We start from the raw sequence: 24,016 nt of genomic DNA, 5'->3' as shown, positions 1-24,016 counted from the left end.
CTATTATTGGATGGGAGATGCAAATCTCTAGAAATGCAGAGTATAAGGTACTCTGAGGCCAAAAGCCTTATAGAATCATTTGCATTTTATTGCCAAGAAACTTATAGATACATCCACAAAGTCAAGTTGAGTTCAACTTAAAAGAGAATTTCATTTTGACTTTACCCTTGACTTAACAACCAATCTGATGAAGAGACCTTAAGATTCCAAATGTCCCTTACAGGTAGTCCTCCACTTACAACACTTCATTTAGTGTCCATTCAAAGTTACAATGGCATTGAAAAAAAAATGATTGTGACCCTTTTTCACACTTATGACTTCAGAATCTCCATGGTCACAACCTGTGGTAGTCTTGTGCACCATAAGAATGTGTGCATCAGCAAATGTTGGCAGAAGATTTCAAAATTGGATCATCAATAGCTTTGGGGGGTGTGGGAGGATCTGTTGTAATTTTGAACGATTGCTAAGGGACTGGTCATCAGTCAAGGACTACATGTGCCTCAAGAAGCCACAATTCAACCCAGCACTCTTAAACAATATTTACCATTTTCCTTTCTTAGATAAGGTTCTTGAGGTTGTAGTTAAATTACAGCTGCAAACAAATTCTTGTCCTTTCCCCAGAAACTTCAATATAATAATGATAATCAAATTTGTATCTGAACTCTCAAGCCAAACTGGACGTCTTGACCCAGTAGCTAAACAATGTGTGGAAGTGGATTGGTACAATGACGCTTGCTAAAACCCAGGAGCCTTCTGGAACATTATTAACACTTCACCAATTGCTCTTGACAAAGTGTCATTACCTGTAAAGGAACAAGCGTATAATGTAGTGTTTTCCTGGAACAGCAAGGCAAGACAATGTTCAAGCAGCTTTCAGCCAGTTTCAACTAGTCTGCCAATTGCTATCTTTCCTGGCTCAGAAGGGACTGAAAACAATAATTTATGCCCTGGTCATCTTGCAGTTAGACTTCTAACATTTCGGCAGGGGTTACTCTTCAAGATGATGCAAAAGCTGCAGTTACAGAATGCAGCTCCCCACCTACTGACTGGTACAAAACAATGCAATGAAATCTATTTTGTGACAACTGCTTACTAGTGTATTGGATGCTTGTAGGCCCTGGGGCACAGTTCAAACGTGAACAAAGGTAGATGATCTTGGTTTTAGTCCCATCCCATAACTATTAAGAACCGTGATGTCGCAGTGGTTCGAATGCAGAACTGCAGCCTACATCTGCTGCCTGCCAGCTGCCTGCAATTTGGCAGTTCGAATCTCACCAGGCTCAAGGATGACTCAGTGTTCCATCCTTCAGAGGTGGGTAAAATGAGGACCCAGATTGTTGGGGGCAATATGGTCTGTAAACTGCTTAGAGAGTGCTGTAAAGCACTGTGAAGTGTATAATTCTAAGTGCTATTGCTATTGTGCCCTGCTGGCTTTCATTGCATTTTTAGCAGGTATGAACTAGGCCAGTGTTGGTGAACCTTTTTGGCACTAAGTGCTGAAACAGGAGCCAGAAGAGTAACTGCCCGGTGTGCATGCACACACCGGGAAGATGATTTTCTGGTTTCCGGGGTGCACATGCGCTCCAACCACAAGGTCTTCTAATTTCTGACACACATGCATGCACAAAGACCAGCTGGCTGGTACACATGTACACACTGGGAAGATGATCTTCTGGTTTCTAGCATGTGCATGTACACTGGCCAGCACCTCTTTTGGTTTCCGGCACTCCCATGTGCATGAAGACCAGCTGGCCAGCGCGCCAAAACCTGCGAGAGCAACAGGCAATGGCTTTTCATGCCACTTCCGGCATGAGTGCCATAGGTTCACCATCACAGAACTAGACCTAAGGACCTTGAATAAAGATACATTAAAAAATGGTTTTTTAACTCCAGAAGCTGCTTAATGTTCATATAGAACAGCTGCTTTTAGAACAGTGGAAATTCTTACCATGGTAACAGCTGCTTTAGCAATGGGCACTGAGAATAACTACAAATAACTACAAAGATGGGATGAATACATTAATAAAAAGCATACTGAATCGCTAAGAATTGTTCAAATGTCCTTTTTAAAAGATGATCTCATCTATCCTTTCTAACCTTTCTATGATATTTAAGTTTTTGAAATTCTTCCCATCCCCACGGACTGGAATATTCATTGGTTTCACCTGAGTAAAAGCATACCCACGCAGCCTCAGGAGAGAGACTGAGATCCAACTGTGAATAATGCTGTTTCTCAATTCTGTCAAATGATTTGAAAAGATCACATTCCCCTTTGATTGCAAACTGGAACAAATAGTGTTTTTCTATGTTATTTCCAGGACTACTGTCTAATATATGAGGCATATATTTTAGTGTTTGCATGAACTGACTTGGGGAAGGAGGATGTATGGCTAACAAAGGTAGTCATTTCAATCCGCCTTTCAAATGCTTATTCAGAATACTGCATACAAGATCCGTAATATTTGGAGAAGACTGAAAACCATTCCTTTTAATCAACATCAGCCCACTATTAGAATATGTAATGATCATTCAATTTGGTCAAAGCCTGTGAATAATAGTTACCACATTTGTATAGAAGTACCATAAGAACGTCTCAAATTTTGAGATTTTTCATGAAATTATATATTTGCATTGCATATATTTACATATAATTTAAGTAAAATTAACACTATTGCTACATCAAGCAAACGTTTCCCTGACTATTATGGAGAAGAAAAAGTTCATTTTACTTGACAAATGTGTCAAGATAAACACCTCAACTTTTGGAGGATAACTAACTTTCATACCTAAGGGAGACCTAGAAGATACAGTCTCTTATTTTCTTGGCTAGTATCTGAACCATTAGACCATACTTACTGTACTCGGTGGCATTATTCAAATTAAAAAATACTTAATGCTTACAATAATGTATGTAATATTTAAAAGTATAACTTTATGTATCACATGAAATCAGGTTGAAATGGGGCAGGGTGGGTGATGTTGATGGGTGTTTGCTAAACGAAGTCACTGACAAGTTTAAATCAGTAAATTTCTACCTGGTTCTCTTTCTAGCTTCTACCCTGTGCAGCTGTGTTGAATGTGCCCTACACAACAGGCATCCATTTCCAAGCTGGTATAGAAGGGAGTTGCATTTCTCTCATGCTGTTCTTCTTTGATAATATTTATCCATAGAGTATCAGAATCAAGGGCATGGGAAAATGTAGACGAGCAAGAGATACCTGATGTGATGTAAGGAAAGTAAAGCGAGAGAAAGAAACAAGGTGCGGGAGTAAGAAACTATGAAATTTAAGTGCCCAAACAAATATGTATTGTTCCATGGCTCCATGTTTGGAGATGGAAAAAAGCAAAACCTGATTCTCCAGCGATGGTTAGCCGACATGGTACTTTAAGCCAGTGGTTGTCAACCTTGACAACTGGAAGATGTATTGACTTCAACTTCCAGAATAGTCTTCAGTGGGATCCTAGGGGAGATAAGGACAATGGCAGCGAGCAAAATTTTGCCATATATGCAGTGGTGGGTTTCAAAATTTTTTAGAACCTCTTCTGTACGTGTGGCCTGCTTTGTGGGAGTGGCTTGCCAGCCATGTGACTGGGTGGGCATGGCCAACTAGTAAAATGTGTTGAAACTCACTTAATGCTCCTGCTTAGCAACCAAAATGTTGGCTCAGAAACTATGGCATTTAAAGCATGCAAGTCTTAAAGCTGTCAAGTTACAAGACCCCTGCACCCCTAACCCTTTAGGAAAAAAACCCAGGGGTGTTCAAACTTGACAGCTTTAAGACTTGTGGACTTCAACTCCCAGAATTCCTCCTCTCGCTCTTCATCTTGATGATGTGTGGACGGGCAGGGGGAGGAGCCTGGAACCGGTTCTAAATGGCACTGTAGATTTGTGGAACCTCTTCTATAGAAGAGGTTAGAACTGGCAGGAACCCACCCCTGCATATATGATAATATTCCAGAAGAATAATATGTTCCACTATGAACAGTCAATGCTGCTTTGCCTTACCTCTACATGGAAGAATTGGCAATGATCTGCAGACAGTTCCACTCTTGTGAGGATTTGAAAAAGAAAATTGGACTACACAAACTCTGAAGCATGTGACAGCTGTAATCACAATTCTAAAAATGTTACATGCCAGGGCAGTCCTGTTCCTGCATTTGCTCAGCATAATGCATGTTGAAATTTAATATTGCCAATTTGCTAAGATAGTACTTATAGTATTGATTTTGGTTTTTTTATTGCAGTTTATTCCCACCTATTTTGCTCTATTTGGACTTTGTAGCAGCAGCAACGATAACATTCAAGAAAATTCATCAGTGTTTATTGTTTCCACTGAAATATTTGGCAAAATGGCCAAAAGGTCATAATTATTAATAGTTATGTTTTTTAAAAGGGACGCGGTGGCTCAGTGGCTAAGACGTTGACCTTGTCGATCAGAAAGGTCAGCAGTTCAGCGGTTGGAATCCCTAGTGCCGCATAATGGAGTGAGCTCCCGTTACTTGTCCCAGCTTCTGCCAACCTAGCAGTTTGGAAGCATGTAAAAAATGCAAGTAGAAAAATAGGGACCACTTTGGTGGGAAGATAACAGCGTTCCGTGCACCAAAATTCAGCATTTAGTCATGCCAGCCACATGACTACAAAGGCATCTTTGGACAGCGCTGGCTTTTTGGCTTTGAAACGGAGATGAGCACCACTCTCTAGAGTCAAGAACGACTAGCACATATGTGCGAGGGGAACCTTTACCTATGTTTTTTTTTTAACTGATTTTTAAATGTATGCACCTTAAAAGCCTGCAATGTTATGTACCAGCAGCAAAAAAAAAAAAGGATCTGCCATTTGCATTAAAAAGAAAAGATCTTCAGGAAATTCAGGTGAAAAATATAAAAAAATGCCCTCTAATCCAGTTTTACTGGAGATAGATAGATAGATAGATAGATAGATAGATAGATAGATAGATAGATAGATAGATAGATAGATAGAGGATAGAGGATAGAGGATAGATATAAATATAGATATAATATCTTGTGGAAAAATTTATAAAATACAATATCTCTATTTTGCCAATTGGGCCCTCAATACTTGTTGATGAAAATGTTATTAGGACAGACTAGAATATGATTCTGTTAACATAGTGTTTTTGTAGTATCTCTGTTAGCTACTTACATCTCTCTTTCATCCCCCTTTTCTGGCAGTTTGCAGGGCAACAACATGCCATGTCCTTGTATTTAACAGTACTCGAGACCAACAATGTTTGCACTAGAGGTGTTTTAGGAGAAATAATTGGCACTCCCAGTACTGGGCTCTATGTCTGAACTGACAGACAAGTTGAAGAACTGATTAAAATTGCAACAGGCAGAATATAGATCACCATCATAAGCTGTCAGGGAGCCAACAGGAGGAAAAATGTGCGTAAGGCAACCGAGGAAAAATAATAAGCATCTTAGAACTGAAATATAATTTATTTTTCAGAACTGAAAAATAAAGAGTCTTGGCTTGGTTTCAACGATATTTAATTGGATAGGCTAAACTTTATAAATTGGTGTCACTTTTATCTCTTTATTGCAGAATTCCTTATTTTATTTATTTGCATGTTTTAATGAAACATCATTCATTGATGAGTTTTTCTTGCCAACCACTTCAAGATTTTTTAAACCAGTATGCAAGCAAAACCATAAATAAATAAAACTTTCGCAAAATACCTCTTCCAACAAGGAGTTATATTGAGCATACAATCTGGGTTGATCACCGAGGCCAGAGGTTTAGTCCTCTGATCTTTCAGACTCAGGGAACTTCTGTCTAACAGAATGTGAGCTTTGGGCTATTCTATGCATAGTATTTATATGGCTGAACAAGAACATAACAATCATCTCTGGTTGAAAGAAGTAGCAAATGTGCAAAATGTTACACTCAAGTGAAAGCTTTTGGAGATCCTCGGTTAAGAAGTACTTAAAGCATAAAGTGGCTCAGTGGCTAAGACCCTGAGCTCAGGGTCAGAAAAGGTTGGCAGTTTGGCGGTTCTAATCCCTAGTGCCGTGTAAGAGAGTGAGTGCCCATTACCTGTCCCAGCTTCTGCCAAACTAGCAGTTTGAAAGTTTGAAAGTTTGTAAAAATACAAGTAGAAGTTTGAAAGTTTGTAAAAATACAAGTAGAAAAATAGGAACCACCTTTGGTGGGAAGATAAAGCACTCCATGCGCCTTTGGTGTTTAGTCATGCTGGCCACATGACCACGGAGACGTCTTCGGGCAGCGCTGACTGTTTGGCTTTGAAACGGAGATGAGCACCTCCCCCTAGAGTTAGGAACGACTAGCACATATGTGCGAGGGGAACCTTTACCTTTTTCTAGAGGACAAAGTGTTTGAACATGACCTATGACAAGTTCAGCATCAAGTTAAAACAAAGCAGAGATCCTTAGCAGGCGCTACAAAATAAGAGCAGACAAAACACAATTCCCTCATTCTTTAGAAATGAAACTCTAACCATTGGGGTGTAGGAATTATTAGAAAGTGACACCAACCATTTCCCCAGCTTTGAAGAAGCAGAAGAATGAGTACCCAATTGCTTCATTATTTCGATTCTGGTTTTAGAAATTATTCTTATTTCTTCTTGTACCCTTGTATGATAAAAATGATAATTTTTGATACTTTTTCAGGGCTCTTTTACCTCATCTCCAAATTTCAACATGCTCAATTTCTTGCTATCTGCGGTTTAATTCAGATTGCAGTTGCATATGGAAAATAATATGAATCACAAAGTCTACCCCAAAATTTAAAACCCAATTTGTTATATCTGGGAACTACTAGGCTTTTTTTTTTGTTATTTTCCATCTGATACATTATAGTTTAAAGAGCACCAGATGTTTAAAGCTAATTAAAAGCATAACTTCAACAAATTGATAACCAATAAAATTGCAATATACGTAGTATAGTATAGTCTTTATTGTCATTGTACATCATGTATGCAACCAAATTGGTTTTAGCCTCACTGGTCCAATCCATGACAACAAATACAAACAACATGAATAGTATAAAAAATAATCTCTATGCAAGTAATTAGGAAAAAAAGAAAAAGAAAGAAAAACTAGTCATATGTTTCCATGTGTGTGTGGAGGGTTTATGGTTGTGTTTAAGAGGCTGACAACCCAAGGATAGAAAGTATTTTTAAACCTATTTGTTCGGCTGGCTATGCTTTGATGCCTTCTGCCCGATGGTAGAAGTGTGAAGAGACTCTGACCAGGTTATGAATCATCTCTGAGCATTTTCCTTACTCTGCTAAAGCAGCGAGATCTGGCGATGTCATCCAGTGGGGTTAGAAGGCAACCAATGGTTTCTTGTGCTGAATTGATCACTCTCTGTAATGCCTGCCTGCCTGTAACAGTTAAACCAGCATACCATACTGTAATGCAGTATGTGAGGACACTCTATTGTGTCCTTTATATAAAAATATTATATTTCATATAAATAGAATATATAGTTGGTTGTAATACATAAGCATTACTTCAACGTCCTGAAACCTTTTTTTCTTTTGTAATGAATCATCCATATATTACAGCCATATTTGGCACAAGGCAAAATAATAAAAGAATTTAATTGTTAGATAGGAGGTACTTTTATACGCAGTTTTATAAATTAACAATGAATTATGAAAATGATATAAGGCAAATCAGTCCCATTTGTTGTGGAATTTAAAAAAGATATGCATAATTGATTCTGAAATGTTTCGGCAATAACACTATTACTTTATATGCTTTTCTCAGAATCTCATATCAGCAGAGTAGAAATTAAGCCACAGAATAAATATGGTGGAAGCACTTGGTTCAGGTCATAAGTAAAACAAAATGAAAATACCCCAAAACATTTTCTCACTGAAAGTGTATTATTAACACTGAATATTAAACTCAAATTTGAGATTTGAGATTTAGTTTATTTGTATGCCGCCCTTCTCCAGGAGGGACTCAGGGCGGCGAACAACTCAAAAAGGGGAAAGGTGACACAAACACAATACACGTAATTAAAATACACAAGAGTCATACAGCCATACAAGTCGAGAGGGGAGGGGAACTCATCAACCCCAGGCCTGCCGGCACAGCCAGGTTTTGACAGCTTTCTGGAAGGCCTGGAGAGAGGTGAGGGTCCGAATCTCCGTGGGGAGTTCATTCCAAAGGGCCGGAGCTGCTACAGAGAAGGCCCTCCCCCGGGTAATAGCCAGATGGCATTGGCAGGTGGACGGAACCCGGAGGAGGCCGACCCTGTGTGATCTAACGGGTCTATGGGAGGTAATTGGCAGCAGGCGGTCTCTCAAGTACCCAGGTCCAATACCATTTCCCAGGTAATCACATATTTTGTTGTCATTTATTAAAAACTGTTTTTAAAAAGTAGCTCAGAGCATTGTAAAGCTTTAGTAATTCCATCTAGTGTCCCCACCTAGGTACCATTTTCAGTGAAAGACAGTTATATTGTACGCTTTCAGTTAAGTGATGGAATGACAACCTGCAACCTACAGATCCACAACAACAATTGGGACTTAAATTTCTGTTGCTAAGCAAGGTGGTTGCTAAGGGTATCACACCTGATATTATCCCCTTTTTGCCATGGTTGTTAAGTGAATGGTTTCGGTTGTTAAGTCAATCACACATTCATTAAACAAACCTAGTTTTCCCCATTGACATCCCTTGTCAGAAGCTGGCTGAGAAGGTTAAAATGATGATCACAGGACCCTGGGCTGCTGCAGCCTTTGTCAGTTGTCACATGCACGTATGTTGATCACATGAGCATGGGAATGCCATGATGGTCATAAGAGTGAGGATCAGTCCCAAGTCACTTTCTCAGAGCCATTGTGACTTCAAATTGTCACTAAATGAATGGCTGTTAGTCAAGGACTACCTATAACAGCAATGAGGATATGATTCAAACATATATTGTAATCAATCATGTGACTCAAAAGTGCTACCCTCTACCTGTGATGGCAAACCAGAGGTGGCACGCAGTGCCTTCTCAGTGCCAGTTCAGCTATGCCACGCAAGCACACATGCATGCGTGCCTCCTGCCACGCATGCGGGGGGGGGTGCAGGGGTTGTACGCATGCATGGGGGGGTGTATGGAGGGGCCACACAAGCATTGTATTTTGGGGGTTCGGGCGCACCCATGTGCATTCGCATGCACACACGCTTTGGGCAGTCAGTCTGGAAAGGGTTAGCCATCACTGCTCTCTATGTGCTTTTGACACACAAAACACATGTGTTTTGACAAGGAGAATGAAAATGGCAAGAACTACTTTATCTAGAAAATACTTTGTCAAATTGAGTATCACTATGTTGTGAAGTAGACCGAACACTATGAATTGGCCCTTATCCTGCATGTTATTCTTGGCAGTTGGGTAGACCCCTTTGGTTTCCATTATTATCCTACCATCTGTTATGAAAAGTCCAAGGTCAGGAATTAGCAGGCATAAGGGAGGGAAGAAATATAGTTTAATGTACCGAGAAGAAAATCCAAAAATAGCTTATTTTCAGGCCACATTATTATTTTGAACCAGTTGTTATGCATACCCACTTACCATCCTTTTCCAAGGGAAATTCCATTTTTGCTGCAAACTAACACACTTCTATTAATTATCTATAACACAAGCCCATTGGAAATTTTGAGATGATGCCTATAATTGAACTGTTCCTAGTTACAAAATGGCTGAGGTACTGGACATGGACAATTACAAAATATCCATGCCAGAATGCAAATTGATAAGATTGATTGCCCTCATCCTTTATTTGTTTCTATAAAGTCATAACTTTCCTTAGTAATTTTTTTTCTGGACAAAAAAACAGTACAGTACTGTTAAAATTCAATTAGATTTTTTTCATTTTATATGGGGTTAAATATATTTTGATAGAGACTACATGTAGAAACTTATATCAGCTTTTGGTTCATTCTTTTAAATAAATGATCAAACAAACCAAATATGCTTTTATTTCTTGTTTGTTGAAGTCAAGTGAAATTGAAAACTTACGGGCAGCCAACATACGTGACCCGTCAAAAGCGCGAATGTCATAAGTGCGCCGACAACACCGCGGCGCTAAAACCGCGATTTCAAAAGCGCGCCGACAACAGCGTGCTGACAACACGATTTCATTTAAGGTAAGATTTACAGTTAGGTTTAGGGTTAGGTTGAGGGTTAGGTTGAAGGTTACGTTACAGCGCGCTTCTGTCGGCACGCTTTTGTCGGCGCGCTTTAGGGCTAATTAGTCGCTAATTCGTCGCGCGGTTTTGTCACCGCGCTTTAGACACCGCGCTTTAGTCAGGCGCGCTTTTGTTGTGCGCGCATTTGTGGTGGAACCGCCAACATAATTCCATAGGCACATAAATATGTTACCTATTTCAGATGCCTAACAATCTTGCAGTTAAGATGGTTGCAAACATAGGTGTTCTTAAGGACTTAAAATATGTTGCCCTCTTCTGACCAGAATATGAGATTACTGTTTTTTTGTTTTGTTATTGTTCTCATGTGTTAAAGCAACCAGAAACAGGTAAATAAATCTGGAAAATAGGAATTTGTAATACTATGACGGTCCAAAGGAAAATATTTCAAAAATATTACTTTTGTATCTTTCTATGTAAGATGCAAAAATATCTTACACAGAAATGGTAGTCAGCAGCCTCTTAACCGTAAGATGATAGGACTGGCATGATGTCACTTCATGAGTAATTTCTAAGTGGACTTTCCCCATTTTTCATTCTCTAAGGTAGCCTTGTCCAATATGCAAGCAGTCTTTTGTATCTGCAGCTCCAGAGATATGAGTAGTCCTTGACTTACAACCATTCATTTGGTAAATTCATTTATCTTCGTCATCTTCTTTCTTATTTCGTTCTAAAAAGTCATAGGTTGTGTGTGGATTGGAGGGATGTCTTATGTTTTCCCTGCCCAGGATTAAGGCAACTTGAAAATAGGCAGTAGCAGAAATAACTATCAAGCAACTCTCTCAATGCAGGAAGATGGGGTAGGGCAGTGTTGGCAAAAGCGGTTACTTTATTATGATCGCCCACATTAAAAGAATTTCACCAAACTCTCTGCATTCCTTTGCGGATCAATAAGACTTTCCTAGTGTGGTCTATGTTATTTCCTCCCCTGGAGTAATTCCATATTGGCATCCTTCTTAATTCCCTCTTCCCATTCAGCTGCTGCTTCCACTACATCCAAATTTTAATGAGCCTATGTACATGAATAATAGAAAATGGACTAACTATACTGTCTCTTTGACCTACTAGCCCTATTCCACTTATGAGCTCCCATGATTAGCTAAAGAAAAGACACACACCCTTTTTTTTACATGCAGAAGGGTTCTTTTTTAAGTGAAGCCATCAGTGACGTGCAGGCAGGGAAGGCAGGGGAGGCAGAGCCTCACTACTGTCATCATGAAAAGAAAAGAAAATGTAAAAGGAAAAAGGCAAGAGTTGAGGTCAGGCTGAGCTAGTTGTTGCCAGAGTCACTATGGATAACTCTGCTTAGTGCTTAACTGTTTAAAAAAGCCTCTAAAAAAGCACCCTCTACAGGAGGAGGCAGGAGAACGACATGCCTCATTTAGTCTGACTTTAGGCGTTTTATGATCACTCGAGCAGAGTTAAGCTGCTGCCTCCTCCTGTAGAGAGCGCTTTTTAGAGGCATTTTTAAACAGTTAAGCAGAGTCATCTACGGTGACTCTGGCAGCAACTAGCTGAGCCTGACCTCAGTTCTTGCCTTTTTCCTTTTACATTTTTTTTCTTTTCATGCTGGCAGGCAAGAGCAGAGTTGAAATCCTCTCTGAAACAGCTGGAAAAGGTACATGTGGGTCAGAGGGAGGGGGAGGAATTCAAACTTCATCCTCCTAGTGCGAGGCTTTGGGCAAAGGCTGGAAGGAAGTGTTCTCCCTCCCCAAGTGATTGCAGGCAGAGCCACGTTGTCTTTTCAAACCTATAATCAGTGAAGCTGGGCTGGATCCTTCCGGGGCTGGGGAAAAGTGTGTGTGATCCAGTATGGCTTTTTGACTGGCTTCCTTCCTCCTCTGGTCTCCCTGACTCCCTCCAATCCAACTTTGTGTGTGTGTGTGTGTGTGTGTGTTTGAGAGAGTTTGTTTGAGTGAGAGAGGGAAGAGGGTAGGAGAGAAAATCCAATCCAACTTCTCTGTGTGTGTGTGTGTGTTTGTGTGTATGTTTGAGAGGGGGAGAGAGAGGGAAGGAGGGGAAGGGAGAAGAAAAAGAAAAAGAAAGAAGGAAACTTATTTCTCAAAGGAGAAAAACAAATGCTGTTGTTTTAAATCGGAACTGAGCATGCCTGGCTGTGGAATTCTGGGAGTTGAAGTCCACAAGTCTAAAAAAGTTTGTGTCAGTGCCTCACCAGCCATAAACCTCACCGCAGGTCACTGCAAGCCATATGTTTGAAGAGCAGTTCTCCATAGGTTCACTTTTAGGTTTTGATGACAGGGCAAGATTGGGGAAGATAACACTTTCTTAAAATTAGTTTTAGAGTGTGGGACAATCTTGCACCCCTCCCGCAAAAATATTGACAGGTTCCACCTTCCAAAATGTATGCATGTTGTATCCAGTCATTAAATAATAACTGCTAACTACAGAGCAACAGATCACAAATCTGTTTTTTTTAATGCTAAATTCAAATCCTTAGCCAGAAGGAGCCCCACAGAGCTATACAGATATATTTTAAGAGAAAAATAGTTGCTAATTACTGCTTAATGTGCCTCAGCAGGTGGCAGCAGCTAGCTGACATTAGAAGATCTCAAAACGCTGAACAGATAAAATTGTTTTATACTTGGATGGGATACAAAAATGAATTTCCAAGTCTGTAACTAAACCAAAAAGTTTTAAAAACAATATTCCCAGAACAAAGCAGTTGTAAAGAATGTTCAGTTTATTGCAAAAAAAAAAAAAAAAAAAAAGAAACCTAAAAAACCCCACGGTATTTAAGTTGAAGTTGAAGAAGACAATTTCAAGTTACATTACTGGAACAGAGAAGGATGTTATGAACATCAGCCTTATTATAAACAAATTAAGCCCTGTTACAGAGTTTGTTTTTCACACAGTACTGCTAATAGAATAAGGCATAATCAAACAGTCAATCCCCACCACCAATAATTACATTAACATACAGTGCTATTTGCATGTGAAATCTTTAGATGTGATTGTGTGGGAGAGAGCTATATAGTTTAGGAACTTTTAATTATTCAGTCCCAATCATATAATGTACCAAAGGCTTAACATTAAAAAGTAAGGTGCCTGCTGAATCATTTTCAACCCACTATCTGGATGTGGAAAAAGCATAAAAACATAGCAGTCACAGTTTCATGTGATGTGCTTAATGCTGAGTATATTTTATTCCCAGAAGATAAAATTATCTTCCATGCAGTAATATATTTCAGGAAGAATTATCTTTATAAATGTCTAAAGCATTTCAGTGTATTTTGATATGGCATTTTGAGTCACTCATTTTCTTGCTACTCATATCCCCCAAATTTATTCATATCCCTAAGAAAAAGACCAAAGTAGAACTGTTCTGTATAGACTGAATAGGATCCATACATATACATTAAATATATGCAAATATTATGGAATTTATTTACATGGGTCTAAGCCCTGAAACTTTCAAAAACTTAGTGTATCCCAGAACATAGACAGTGGTGGGTTTCTAATTTTTTTCCCTACTGGTTCGCTAGTGTGTTTGCACATAACGCTTCTGCACATGCGCAGAAGTGGTTGGGCAGAGCTTCCCACCACCGTTATTACCGGTTTGCCCGATCTGGGTCCAACTGGAAGCAACCCACCTCTGATCATAGAGAATATACATTCTGTCCTGAATTGCTCTGCAGAAACAAGAAAATGTCCTATTTCATTACATTCCAAAAATCTGGAAATTGTCTATGAAGAACTTTTGATGTCATGTGCTTGGGCAGTGACCCAAAATATTATCCTGTGATCCTCCAACCTAAATTGTGGATCAGTTATTAAAAGTTGCCTCATAAAAAATTGTCACCTCCCAGACTTTGAATCTTTAGTTGCAAAAAAGAAAAAAGTGGATGACACAATTCAATGTAGTCAAGATTTGTCTTGTTGAAGTGGTAGGCATTTTTACATTGCTGTAAAGAATATAGTGCATTGTAGCAATGCAATATGAGGGTGTTCTCCTCTCTTTCTGATTCTCTTTCTATCTGCCCGTAAATTCAATGTTTGCTTTACTAGGATTTTTATATTTTAATTTTGATTTGCAGTCACAATCTGGATTTTGTTTTTTAAAAAATGTATTTTACAGTTGAAAGAAAACAGTATAATTTTTAATATACAAAACCACTGATTTTTTTATTGATCCATGCAACCAAAATAGCTTGCTGAGTTTAGAATTTTTTTAAAGATATGTATTGTTACTGTATCATATCTGCTGCTGAGAATTAATACTGAATGCTTATTACTATTAAGTATAGAAGGTAAGAAAAGCCCTACTGTATTTCATACTGGATAATTTAGTATGGAAATTTAGTATGGAAAATAATGCATTTTTAATGAAATACCCTTGTAAAATATTCAGGTTGGTTTCTTTAGGCAAGATTTACTATATTTTTCCTCTTGTATTCTTTCAGATGATGGCTCAGTGGCTAAGATGTGCGAGGGGAATCTTTACCTTTACATTTATCTATTCTTTCAGAAATTCTCAGAACTGAACTTTATCGGCAACAGGAAGTTGTTAAATGCTTCTCATTTTTTCTTCCTTCTGCTGCTAAAGCCTCCCAATTTTTTCAAAGCCTGGATTGACAGAAACTTTGCACTGAGATAATTTGCTTTGAGGAAAGATGAATGGTAGTGCAGCTAAGGCAGAAACTTACAGCAAGTTCCTAATGATTTCCAAGTTTGCTTCCTCCTCCAATTTATTGCAAAAGTTATTACAAACTTGCAAAAGTTTGAAAGTATATGTTACCCTGCTTTCCACCTACATCATTAATTGAAAATGTGATGCATTTACATACAAAATCGTATGGAAAATTTGTAGTATTTTCAGGATTTATGAAGACTGCGCATTCATTTTGCAGGAGAAAAAGGAGAATCGTTCATTTTCATGAGTAGAAAAGAGAGCAACTCAAAATTGGAATAAAAATCATTTTAGGTATACTGAGCCTACCACTTTAATACAGGTAGTCCTCGATTTAAGGCCATAATTGGGACCAGATTTTCTGTTGCTAAGTAAGTTGCACCCAATGTTGTGCCATAGTAAATCACTGTAGTTGTTAAGTGAATCACGTGCTCATTAAGCAAACTCGTAAGCTTATCAGAAGCTGAATGGGAACGTCACAAGTGTCGATTACATGGCCCTGAAAACGTTGTGGATACACTCCACTTTCCCACTGCCCAAATTTTGATCACGTGACCATGGGGATGCTGCAATGGTCATAAGTGTGAGCACCAATTACAGGTAGTCCTCAACTTACAGCAGCTCACTTAGTGACCATTCAAAGTTAAAAAATGACATGACCATTGCAGTATCCCCATGGTCACATGATTTACATTTGTATGCTTGCCAACTGACTCACATTTATGATGGTTGCAGTGTCTTGGGGTCATGTGATTCCCCTTTTTGCAAGCTTCTGACAAGCAAAGTCAATGGGGAAACCAGATTCGCATCACAACCGTGTTACTAATTTAACAACTGCAGTGATTCACTTAACAAATGTGGTGAGAAAAGTCGTAAAATGGGGCAAAAGTCACTTAACAAATTTCTCACTTAGCAACATAGGTCTTGGGCTCAATTGTGGTCCTAAGCTGAGGACTATCTGTACTTTTTTCAGTGCCATTCAGAGATGGTATTCAGCAGGTTCTGACCAGTTCTGGAGAACCAGTAGCGGAAATTTTGAGTAGTTTGGAGAACTGGTTAATACCACCTCTGATTGGCCCCGACCCCATCTATTCTCTGCCTCCCGAGTCCCAGCTGATTGGGAGGGAATGGGGATTTTGCAGTATCCTTCCCCTGCCATGCCCACCAAGCCATGCCCACCAAGCCATGTCACGCCCACCAAGCCATGCCCACAGAACCGGTAGTAAAAAAAAATGAATCCCACCATTAATGCCATTGTAAATTCAAATGATCACTACATGAAAGTTGTGAGTTAAGAACTAACTACAGCTGGAGGTAAGGAAGTCTTTGGGTATCCCTTACTGCCTTTCAAAAGTTAGAACATCAGAAAAGCTGAGAAAAGAAAAATTGTTGACTTTGAAATTACAGTCCTACTAATTGCCTGCTAAATTATGCTTTTGGAATTCTCTAAGGCCTTGGTTTTCAACTGAATTTAAAATGTGTGTACTTCAACTCCCAGAATTCCTTAGGCAGCACATCAAGCAGGCTGGAGTATTCTGCTAGTTGCATGTTGGCTGGAAAATTTTGAAAGTCCACACATCTTAAGATGCCAAGATTGAAAAACACTGTTCTTCAGATTGATTGAAGAAATAGTAACTCCTGCCTGAACTCTATTAGTTCAGGCTGTTGCTGTTGATTACAAGTAAACTTCAGATTGGTTTGTGAGAGGTTAGAAAGGAAAACAATAGTGGTGTTAAAGTTCCCGCAGAAATAACAAAAAACAAAAAAAGACATTGTAGACTTATTGATTTCAGGAAAGTGGAAAGAAGATGCAAGCAATAGAACTGTAATACATTGGAGTAAAAATCAGATTATTAAAGTGTTTAATCTAACTGCAAAACAGGATTTTCTCAGTTAAAAATCCAATGAACCTTAAAATAAATATATGCCTGAAAAGCATGGTGCTCCAAATTAAAAATAATAAGTCAGAACTGTACCCAGATAAATATAATAAAACCAAGACATTACTGATTTACCAACTATGGTAGATAAAATTCAAGGAGATTAATTTTATTAATGTATTAGCACATCAGTTCCCACCATCTGTCAATTTATCATTCCCATTTCAGCTTTTAGAGTTGATGTAATAGTCAATGCATGGAAAAAAACGGCCTCCCATAAATTCTGTTCTCAGTGGTCAATTATTCAGATCATATATTCCTGTATTTTTTATATATAGTTGTCAGTAAGTTCTTTCTGCTTAGTGGCTTACTTTAAAAGCTATGTAAATTGGATAGTGAAGTTTTTAATTCAACTTCCAAGTTCACATAGTCATAAAAGGGGTGGACATTGTCATGAGAGTAAAATGTCAAGCGTGTTTCTCATGGAATTTTATTTGGGTAAAGACAAATATGCTTCTGTGGATCTTAGTCCAAGGCAAGTATTTGTATACTCCCATAGAGTTTAGTCTTCACACTGCTTCCCTCCCCCACCCCACCCCCGTTCTAATCTTATTCTTTTCAAAATAACGTAAGTTATATATTGCAGAGGAGCTATATGCATGTATAAATTAGTTTTTAACCTTGCTAGAACATTGTATTCTTTGATGTTTATGTCTGATTTTCACAGACTGCCTAGACAAGTCCCTGAAATTTTCTTGGGAAGGTTTTTCAGAAGGGGTTTGTCATTGCCTCCTTCCTAAGAGAGTGACTGGCCAAGGCCACCCAGCTGGCTTTGACCCTAAAATGGTCTCCCAGTGTAGCCTGATGCTTTAACTGCTACACCAAAGTGATTCTCAGCCAGGTCACCTATAATGAAATACAATTATGAATTTGTCAGAAGCTATTTGTATCATGGATTTATATGCATCAATGCTTTTACAATATCACCAGTAATTGGTTAACCTCATTTAATCAGCAACATTTTTTACTGTTTCCTAATTAAATTCCAAAATGTTTTATAGACTGCTTACCATATCACCAGAAGGCATTCACATAGCTTTTCTATAAATATGTAATACACAATCCATCAGCGCTACTGTCTCCATAATATTAATATTCTACCATATTGGAGCACTGATGCTCTTCTGTACTTTTTCCTCCTTCTCCAAATCCTCAAGCTGAATCTGTGTTCAGAATGACTAAGGACATTTCCAAGTTGTCATTATCACACTCTCTCAAAATCTTAGTGCTCCATTTTTTACAATAGTTCATGATTATGTTCACTGGCAACCATTGCCCGAACAGACAACCTGATTTTTCCCCGACAACTCATAAGAAAGAAAATAAACCAACCACTATTCAATTCCCTCTCTCCCTCCCCACCCTGTTCCCATTCCTGATTCTTCACTCCATTAGTTGTTGTGGGGGGGAGAGAATAGGTTGATCTGCAAACAATTGAAGTCTGATCTAAGTACCTATCATGTCTTCCTGGGTAGTTTTCTTTGAATAATGCAAGCCTGAACAAAGATACAGAACTCTTGCTTTCATTGGCACAACACCATGAACAAGTGTAGTTCAGAAAAAATGCTTGTCTTTTATTTCTTTTCTTTGTAACTGCATTTCTCTGGCCTTCCTACACATCTGGGCACCGTTCCAACTCAGCACTAGTTTATGTTTCTAACTGGATGAATCAGCCTTGGAATCTTTCCCAGGGACCTGAGCTTGCTTTTTCTTACAAGAGGAGTCTAATAATGACCTTTCCTATCCCAAACCTTATATTATCTTGCTGAGAATTCTTGTTTATCAGCACTAGAGCGCCGAGACAGCTTCGTTGTCACGACTTGGTCACATAATTCTCGTTATTTAGGATTTTTCCTAACTATTCCTGGCTGCTCACTCCCGTCCGTCCAATTGATAGAACAGCCTTATCAACAATGGCTCAATGTATAGTTGGTCATAAACATCACAGGAAACAAATACAGCTAAATGCAATAATAACAGGGTGACGGGGGTTAGATTTTAAAAAATCCATGCAGTATCACAGACTGCTCTGGGCCAAGGTTTCTTCAAAACATCAAGATTTTGAAGGATAGTGAAGCCCAGATAAGCCATATGGAGGGAATGTTATTTCAGAAGTCAGGGGAACCAATAGAGAAGGCTGTCATATTGCACAAGATGGCACTACAACCTATTTTCCAAAGCACCAGAAAGCAAGACTAGAAACAATGGATGGAAACTAAACAAGGAGAGAAGCAACCTAGAAGTAAGGAGAACAATCAACCAGTGGAACAGATTGCCTTCAGAAGTTGTGGATACTCCATTACTAGAAGCTTTTAAGAAGAAACTGGACAGCCATTTGTGGTGCAGTGGTGAACTTCAATTTTTTTTTACTACCGATTCTGTGGGCATGGCTTGGTGAGCGTGGCAGGGAAGGATACTGCAAAATCCCCATTCCCACCCCACTCTGGGGCAAAGCCAGAGGTGGCATTTTCTGGTTCTCCGAACTCAAATTTTTTTTCTAAATTTCTGCTAAATTTAGAACCTGCTGAATTTCACCCCTGGTATAGGGTCTCCTGCTTGAGCAAGTGGTTGGACTAGAAGACCTCCAAGGTCCTTCCAACTCTGTTCTTCTGTTAAAAATAAACATGCCAACCCTGCCACACCTTATAGGATGGACAGAAGACAATGTAGAGTTTTGTGGATGGTAACCAGAAACTTAAATTGCACCCAAAATCAATTGGCAGCTAGTGCAGCTTGTGAATTACAGGAATAAAATCGGCATACCAAATTCTGTACCAGCTATAGTAGTCCTCAAGAGGATTCCTATGTAGAGTGCATTACAGTAATCCAAATTAAAGTGTGAATAGGGAGAAAAATATAGGTTTTTATCTCTTGCTACCACTCCTTGTTAGCACTAGTTATTAATGGCTTTGATCTGATGACAGGCTGGGTTGGGTTGATGACTACTACAGTTTCTTCACAACTGGACCTTTGAGCTTCCTTCCTCTGCTTAGTTTTTGTGAACAGAATTTGTGAACAGATTTGTCAGGCCTTCAATTATATCCCTTTTAGAATTTTGGCCTGCCACACTTTCTCTTATTTCATTATGCTGTTTCATTAGTATAGTTGATGGGAGGGGGGAATAGAAAGGAGTAGGATTGTGGAATGTGTTGCTGTTATTCTTTTCTAGAAGACCAAGGTCATCCTTTGTCTCCGTACCTTGGCACCTGATCGGACGTAGCTGGGTGGAGATGCCAGTGTGGAAGAAGACGATTGGACCATGTGATGGATTTGTGGGTGTTGGGACAAGATCATGAACTTTTAACTGGGTGGAATTCTGATGTAATTTCCAGAATTGGGATTTCACAGATGTGCTAAGATGTCTGCTTTATTAAATTGGAACTTTAAGGATCGTTTTGCCTTGGACTCTGATTTAATTCTACATGATACTTGGAACGCTGACAAGATTTCTGTGAGTTTAGCAGTATCAGTTGTTGGAATATCAATAACTGCCTTAGAGTCTTAATTTCAAATTCAAACAATTCCTAGCTCTAGGCTCGTACTCTATTTTTTACTGTCTACTTGAAAAGCTGCTTCGTATTTTTACTGTATGCCCAAAATAGAAGCTGGCATCTGTTTGCAAACATTACTGGAAAAATCCAACATTCCAAGTGCATAGCAAATATTCCAAATGCAATTAAATTAGAATGTAATTAAAAAGGATCAAAATGTGTCTTGGCTAGATAAATAGTTTCCATGTTTGTAACAACAAATCTTTTTCTTAGCCTTTCCACCTGCCAGGATAGTCAAGATGATTTTCTGCATATCAAATTTTCTGATATGTATATAGTTCCTTTTTATTACAGTATTGAACTTTTAATTTAATTTATTTATTAATCAAATTAAGTTATATAGGTGCCCAAGTCTCCTAAAGTGGATTTTTTTCTAGTTAAAGGAATTTCAATATTAGAAGCAATGGTCGTCTTGCTCTCAGTTTCTAGAAGGTAGGAGAACATTGTCTTCTGTCCACTTCCAGCCCACCACAAACGTATCCCATTTTTGTGTTTTGAAGGTCTACAATTTCCATTCTGAGCCATCTGAAATTCCTTTCAGCAGCAAATCAACAATATTTCATTTTAATTTAGTGACATCTCCAGATCTGATTGTACTTGGAAACATTTTCCAAGGTCCTGGGATAGACAGATGTGGATTTTGGATGGTGTTACATGTTTGTCATAGGATATAAGCTATTCTGAGTAAAGCTGCCTTTTGCAGTGGACTGATGGTGTTCAAGTAGTGCTCCAATTGTTTTGGAATTGCACCCAAGTCACCTATTACTATTGGTTCTACCCTTGCGTTGCCTTGCCACAGTCATTCTAAATCTAATTTCAGGCCTTTGCATTTTGTTATCTTCTCCAGTTCTTTTTCTTCTATTCTGTTCTCTCCAGCTACTGCCACGTCCACTATCCAGACTTTTTTGCCTTTATTGACAATTGTTAGGTCTGGGTTATTATTGCTAAAAAACATAATGTCTGCCTAATCTGATTGCTAAGATCAGAATCACGCAATCCGTGATATTCCCTATAACCCTGTATGGAATCAGAAGTTGAATTTTGAAGAAGCAGGATAGGGAAGAGTATTTATGTCTTTAAAATTTGGTTTTGGAGAAGACTCCTTTGAAGGCCATGGATTCAAAGCAAACCACTGGAGCATCAAACAAATCAACCCAGAGTTCTCACTCAAGACACAAATCACCAGGCTCCAAATATCTTACTTCTGATACATTATGCCAGTGGTTTTCAACCTTCCCAATGCCACGGCCCTTTAATACAGTTCCTCATGTTGTGGTGACCCCTAACCATAAAATTGATGTCTTGGTTCCTAAGACCATCGAAAATATGTGTTTTCTTAGGCGACCCATGTGAAAGGGTGGTTCGACCCACAAAGGGGTGTCAACCCACAGGTTGAGAACCACTGCATTATGCAAAGATCCAGTTCTCTGAAAAAGACAATAATGCTGGGAAAGGTGAAAGGAAAGAAGAGAAGAAAATGACTAACAAAGGAGATGAACTAAGTTATGGTGGCAATAATGCACCAGAGACTTGAAAGAACATGTAAGGAATAGATCTATCTAAGATCTATCTGTGGTCAACAGGAGTAAAAAAAAAAAAAAGGACTTGTGGGTACTTAATTAGTAAATCTGACTGCCATAAATCTATTGGTCAAACTCCAGTCGGTGCCTTCCAGTTGTTAATGATCTATTGTATCCATACTATTTTCAGTTTAATCCAATGCATATCTATTCAGAGGTAAACCCAATGAATAATTGAGGTTCATGCTCATAAAAATATGCACAGGGCTGCAGCCTCAGTTTCTGGCCAGCTATAAGTTCTATTATAGGAAATATCTCCATGCTTGGGAGAGTGCTACTTACTTCTTAGCCATGCTGGATTTGCTAGGAAGCAATGATTTATGATGCTCCTGGCTCAGTTTTTATATTTCGAAAGCAAGCTGACTCAGCATACTTTTTATAGAGCCAAATCATGAGCTTTTTATAGAGTTAAATCAAGATTAATTGAATTCAGTTTTTATTGATTTCAATAAAGAATTGGTGCATTATGATTCCTTGTTGAAGAATAAGTCAATGCAGAACTAAACAGATAATGGAAAGTAGATCCAACTCCAATATTGTGACTCCTTAAAATTTAATCCTATGGATTCACATTATAAAGTGTTTGATTTTCCTGCGTAGGTATTTCAAGGGCACCAGCAGAATGGACTGTAAAATGTACTATACTTTTCTTAGTATTTCTAAGAAGAGAGTGATTCAGAGACTGACCAGAAGTCCTGTGCCCTTTGAATAGGGCGATAATTTATTTTTGATAATGTAATCAGACCCAAGATATCAATTCAAGAAGCTAAAGGACAATGTTGATAAGAGTTGCTGAAATGGAGAAGGCTTGGAAGTGGATCATTTTGAGGAAGGAGATCTGTCTCTTATCAATTTGCCTTTTTATCCTTTTTTTTTAAAGTTAAAGCCATTCCTAAAGTTGAGCTTTACTTTTGGTGATTACATGAACACATGACAAGTAGGATGTCTTGGAGAAAGCAAAAGTGATAAGGTTATCTGATTTCTATATTTTGCTTTGCTGGGAAAAAGCCTCATTGAATTTGTTCTAATTAAAACATTTGTCTCAAGTTATGACATTAACATTGACTAGTTAATGTTGAACTGCATGAAATTGTTCCAAAGGGGGAAAATGCTTTGTTAAAAGCCCCTCTTTTCATCATTACAGCAGTTAGAAGAAAACATCTGTTTCTAGGAAAACGAGTAAACCAAAATGTTCACAGTGACTGAATATTCCAGCTGAATTAGAATGGTTTTTGACTAGCAGTGCAATCCTAGGCAATAGGCAACTTTCATTGAGTTCAGTGGGGCTTGAATCTCAGAAATTTTGTGATGGATCGCAGTCTCAGTCATTCATAATCCCACAACCCCAAAGCCAATTTGTAACAACAAAGCTGATAAGATGTGCGGCCATCATTACAGAGTTAGCTAATGTAATTAACCTTCAAACAAAACAAAATATACTTTGAACAGCTATCACAGCATAATCACAGAGCATAACACCTATGATTCATTTGTGGATTCCAAAATCAACACTGCAAATATTTGTTTTTCAGGGCACATCCTTCAAGAGCTTACCTGTGAGGCATGCCACTGGTATGAGCTACTGTATATTCATAGGATAATTCACAGATTTTTAGGTACCAATTCATTTCCATTTGGTGCAAAAGGGCCAGAATTCTGGACTTTTGTTTCATCTGCCCATAAATACTGTATCTGTTCTCCTTTTCTAAGGAGAGCTTTTCAAGGTTTTGTTGCTTCTTTAATTCTGGATTCTTTTTCTTCATTATCCCACCAGTCCGGACTGCAAACATCCTTCCTCTTCGTCCGTACAAGTGGCAAACACCACTTAAGACTCGAGTCTCAAGTCGTATCAACTGATTTCCTTTTACTCCAGCAGGCACTTTTATCCTGCTACAGCCTTAACCTGGTCACAAAACTGTAATGAGATATGTCTGCAGACTTAAACTAGAAAGCAGAGTAGCAAGGTTTCTATAGCTGCATCTGGTAGCAGCTTTTGTACTTTTTAACTGTATCAGTGGTTTGGGTTTTAATTTTTTTTTAAAAAAAAAAACAAGCACTCTTGGGAACACTGATAGAGTATATATCCGTGATGGCGAACCTATAGCACG

The 24,016-nt window shown here is 38.6% G+C and overlaps 1 protein-coding gene across 1 annotated transcript in view; it reads right to left on the bottom strand.

Moving 5' to 3' along the window:
- The window catches only part of KCNAB1 (potassium voltage-gated channel subfamily A member regulatory beta subunit 1), a 189,521-nt gene extending 165,823 nt beyond the window's left edge, over positions 1 to 23,698 (bottom strand). Inside the window, exon 1 of the mRNA XM_032225554.1 lies at positions 23,463 to 23,698. Coding sequence (XP_032081445.1) covers positions 23,463 to 23,698 — 236 coding nt within the window. The remainder of the gene's footprint in view (positions 1 to 23,462) is intronic.
- Positions 23,699 to 24,016: the final 318 nt, after the last annotated feature.

The sequence above is a fragment of the Thamnophis elegans genome, chromosome 10 (assembly GCF_009769535.1).
Source record: "Thamnophis elegans isolate rThaEle1 chromosome 10, rThaEle1.pri, whole genome shotgun sequence".
In the NCBI taxonomy this organism is placed as follows: Eukaryota; Metazoa; Chordata; class Lepidosauria; order Squamata; family Colubridae; genus Thamnophis; species Thamnophis elegans.
Note: the sequence above shows the minus strand (reverse complement) of the source record. Positions and strands in the feature narration are given on the sequence as shown.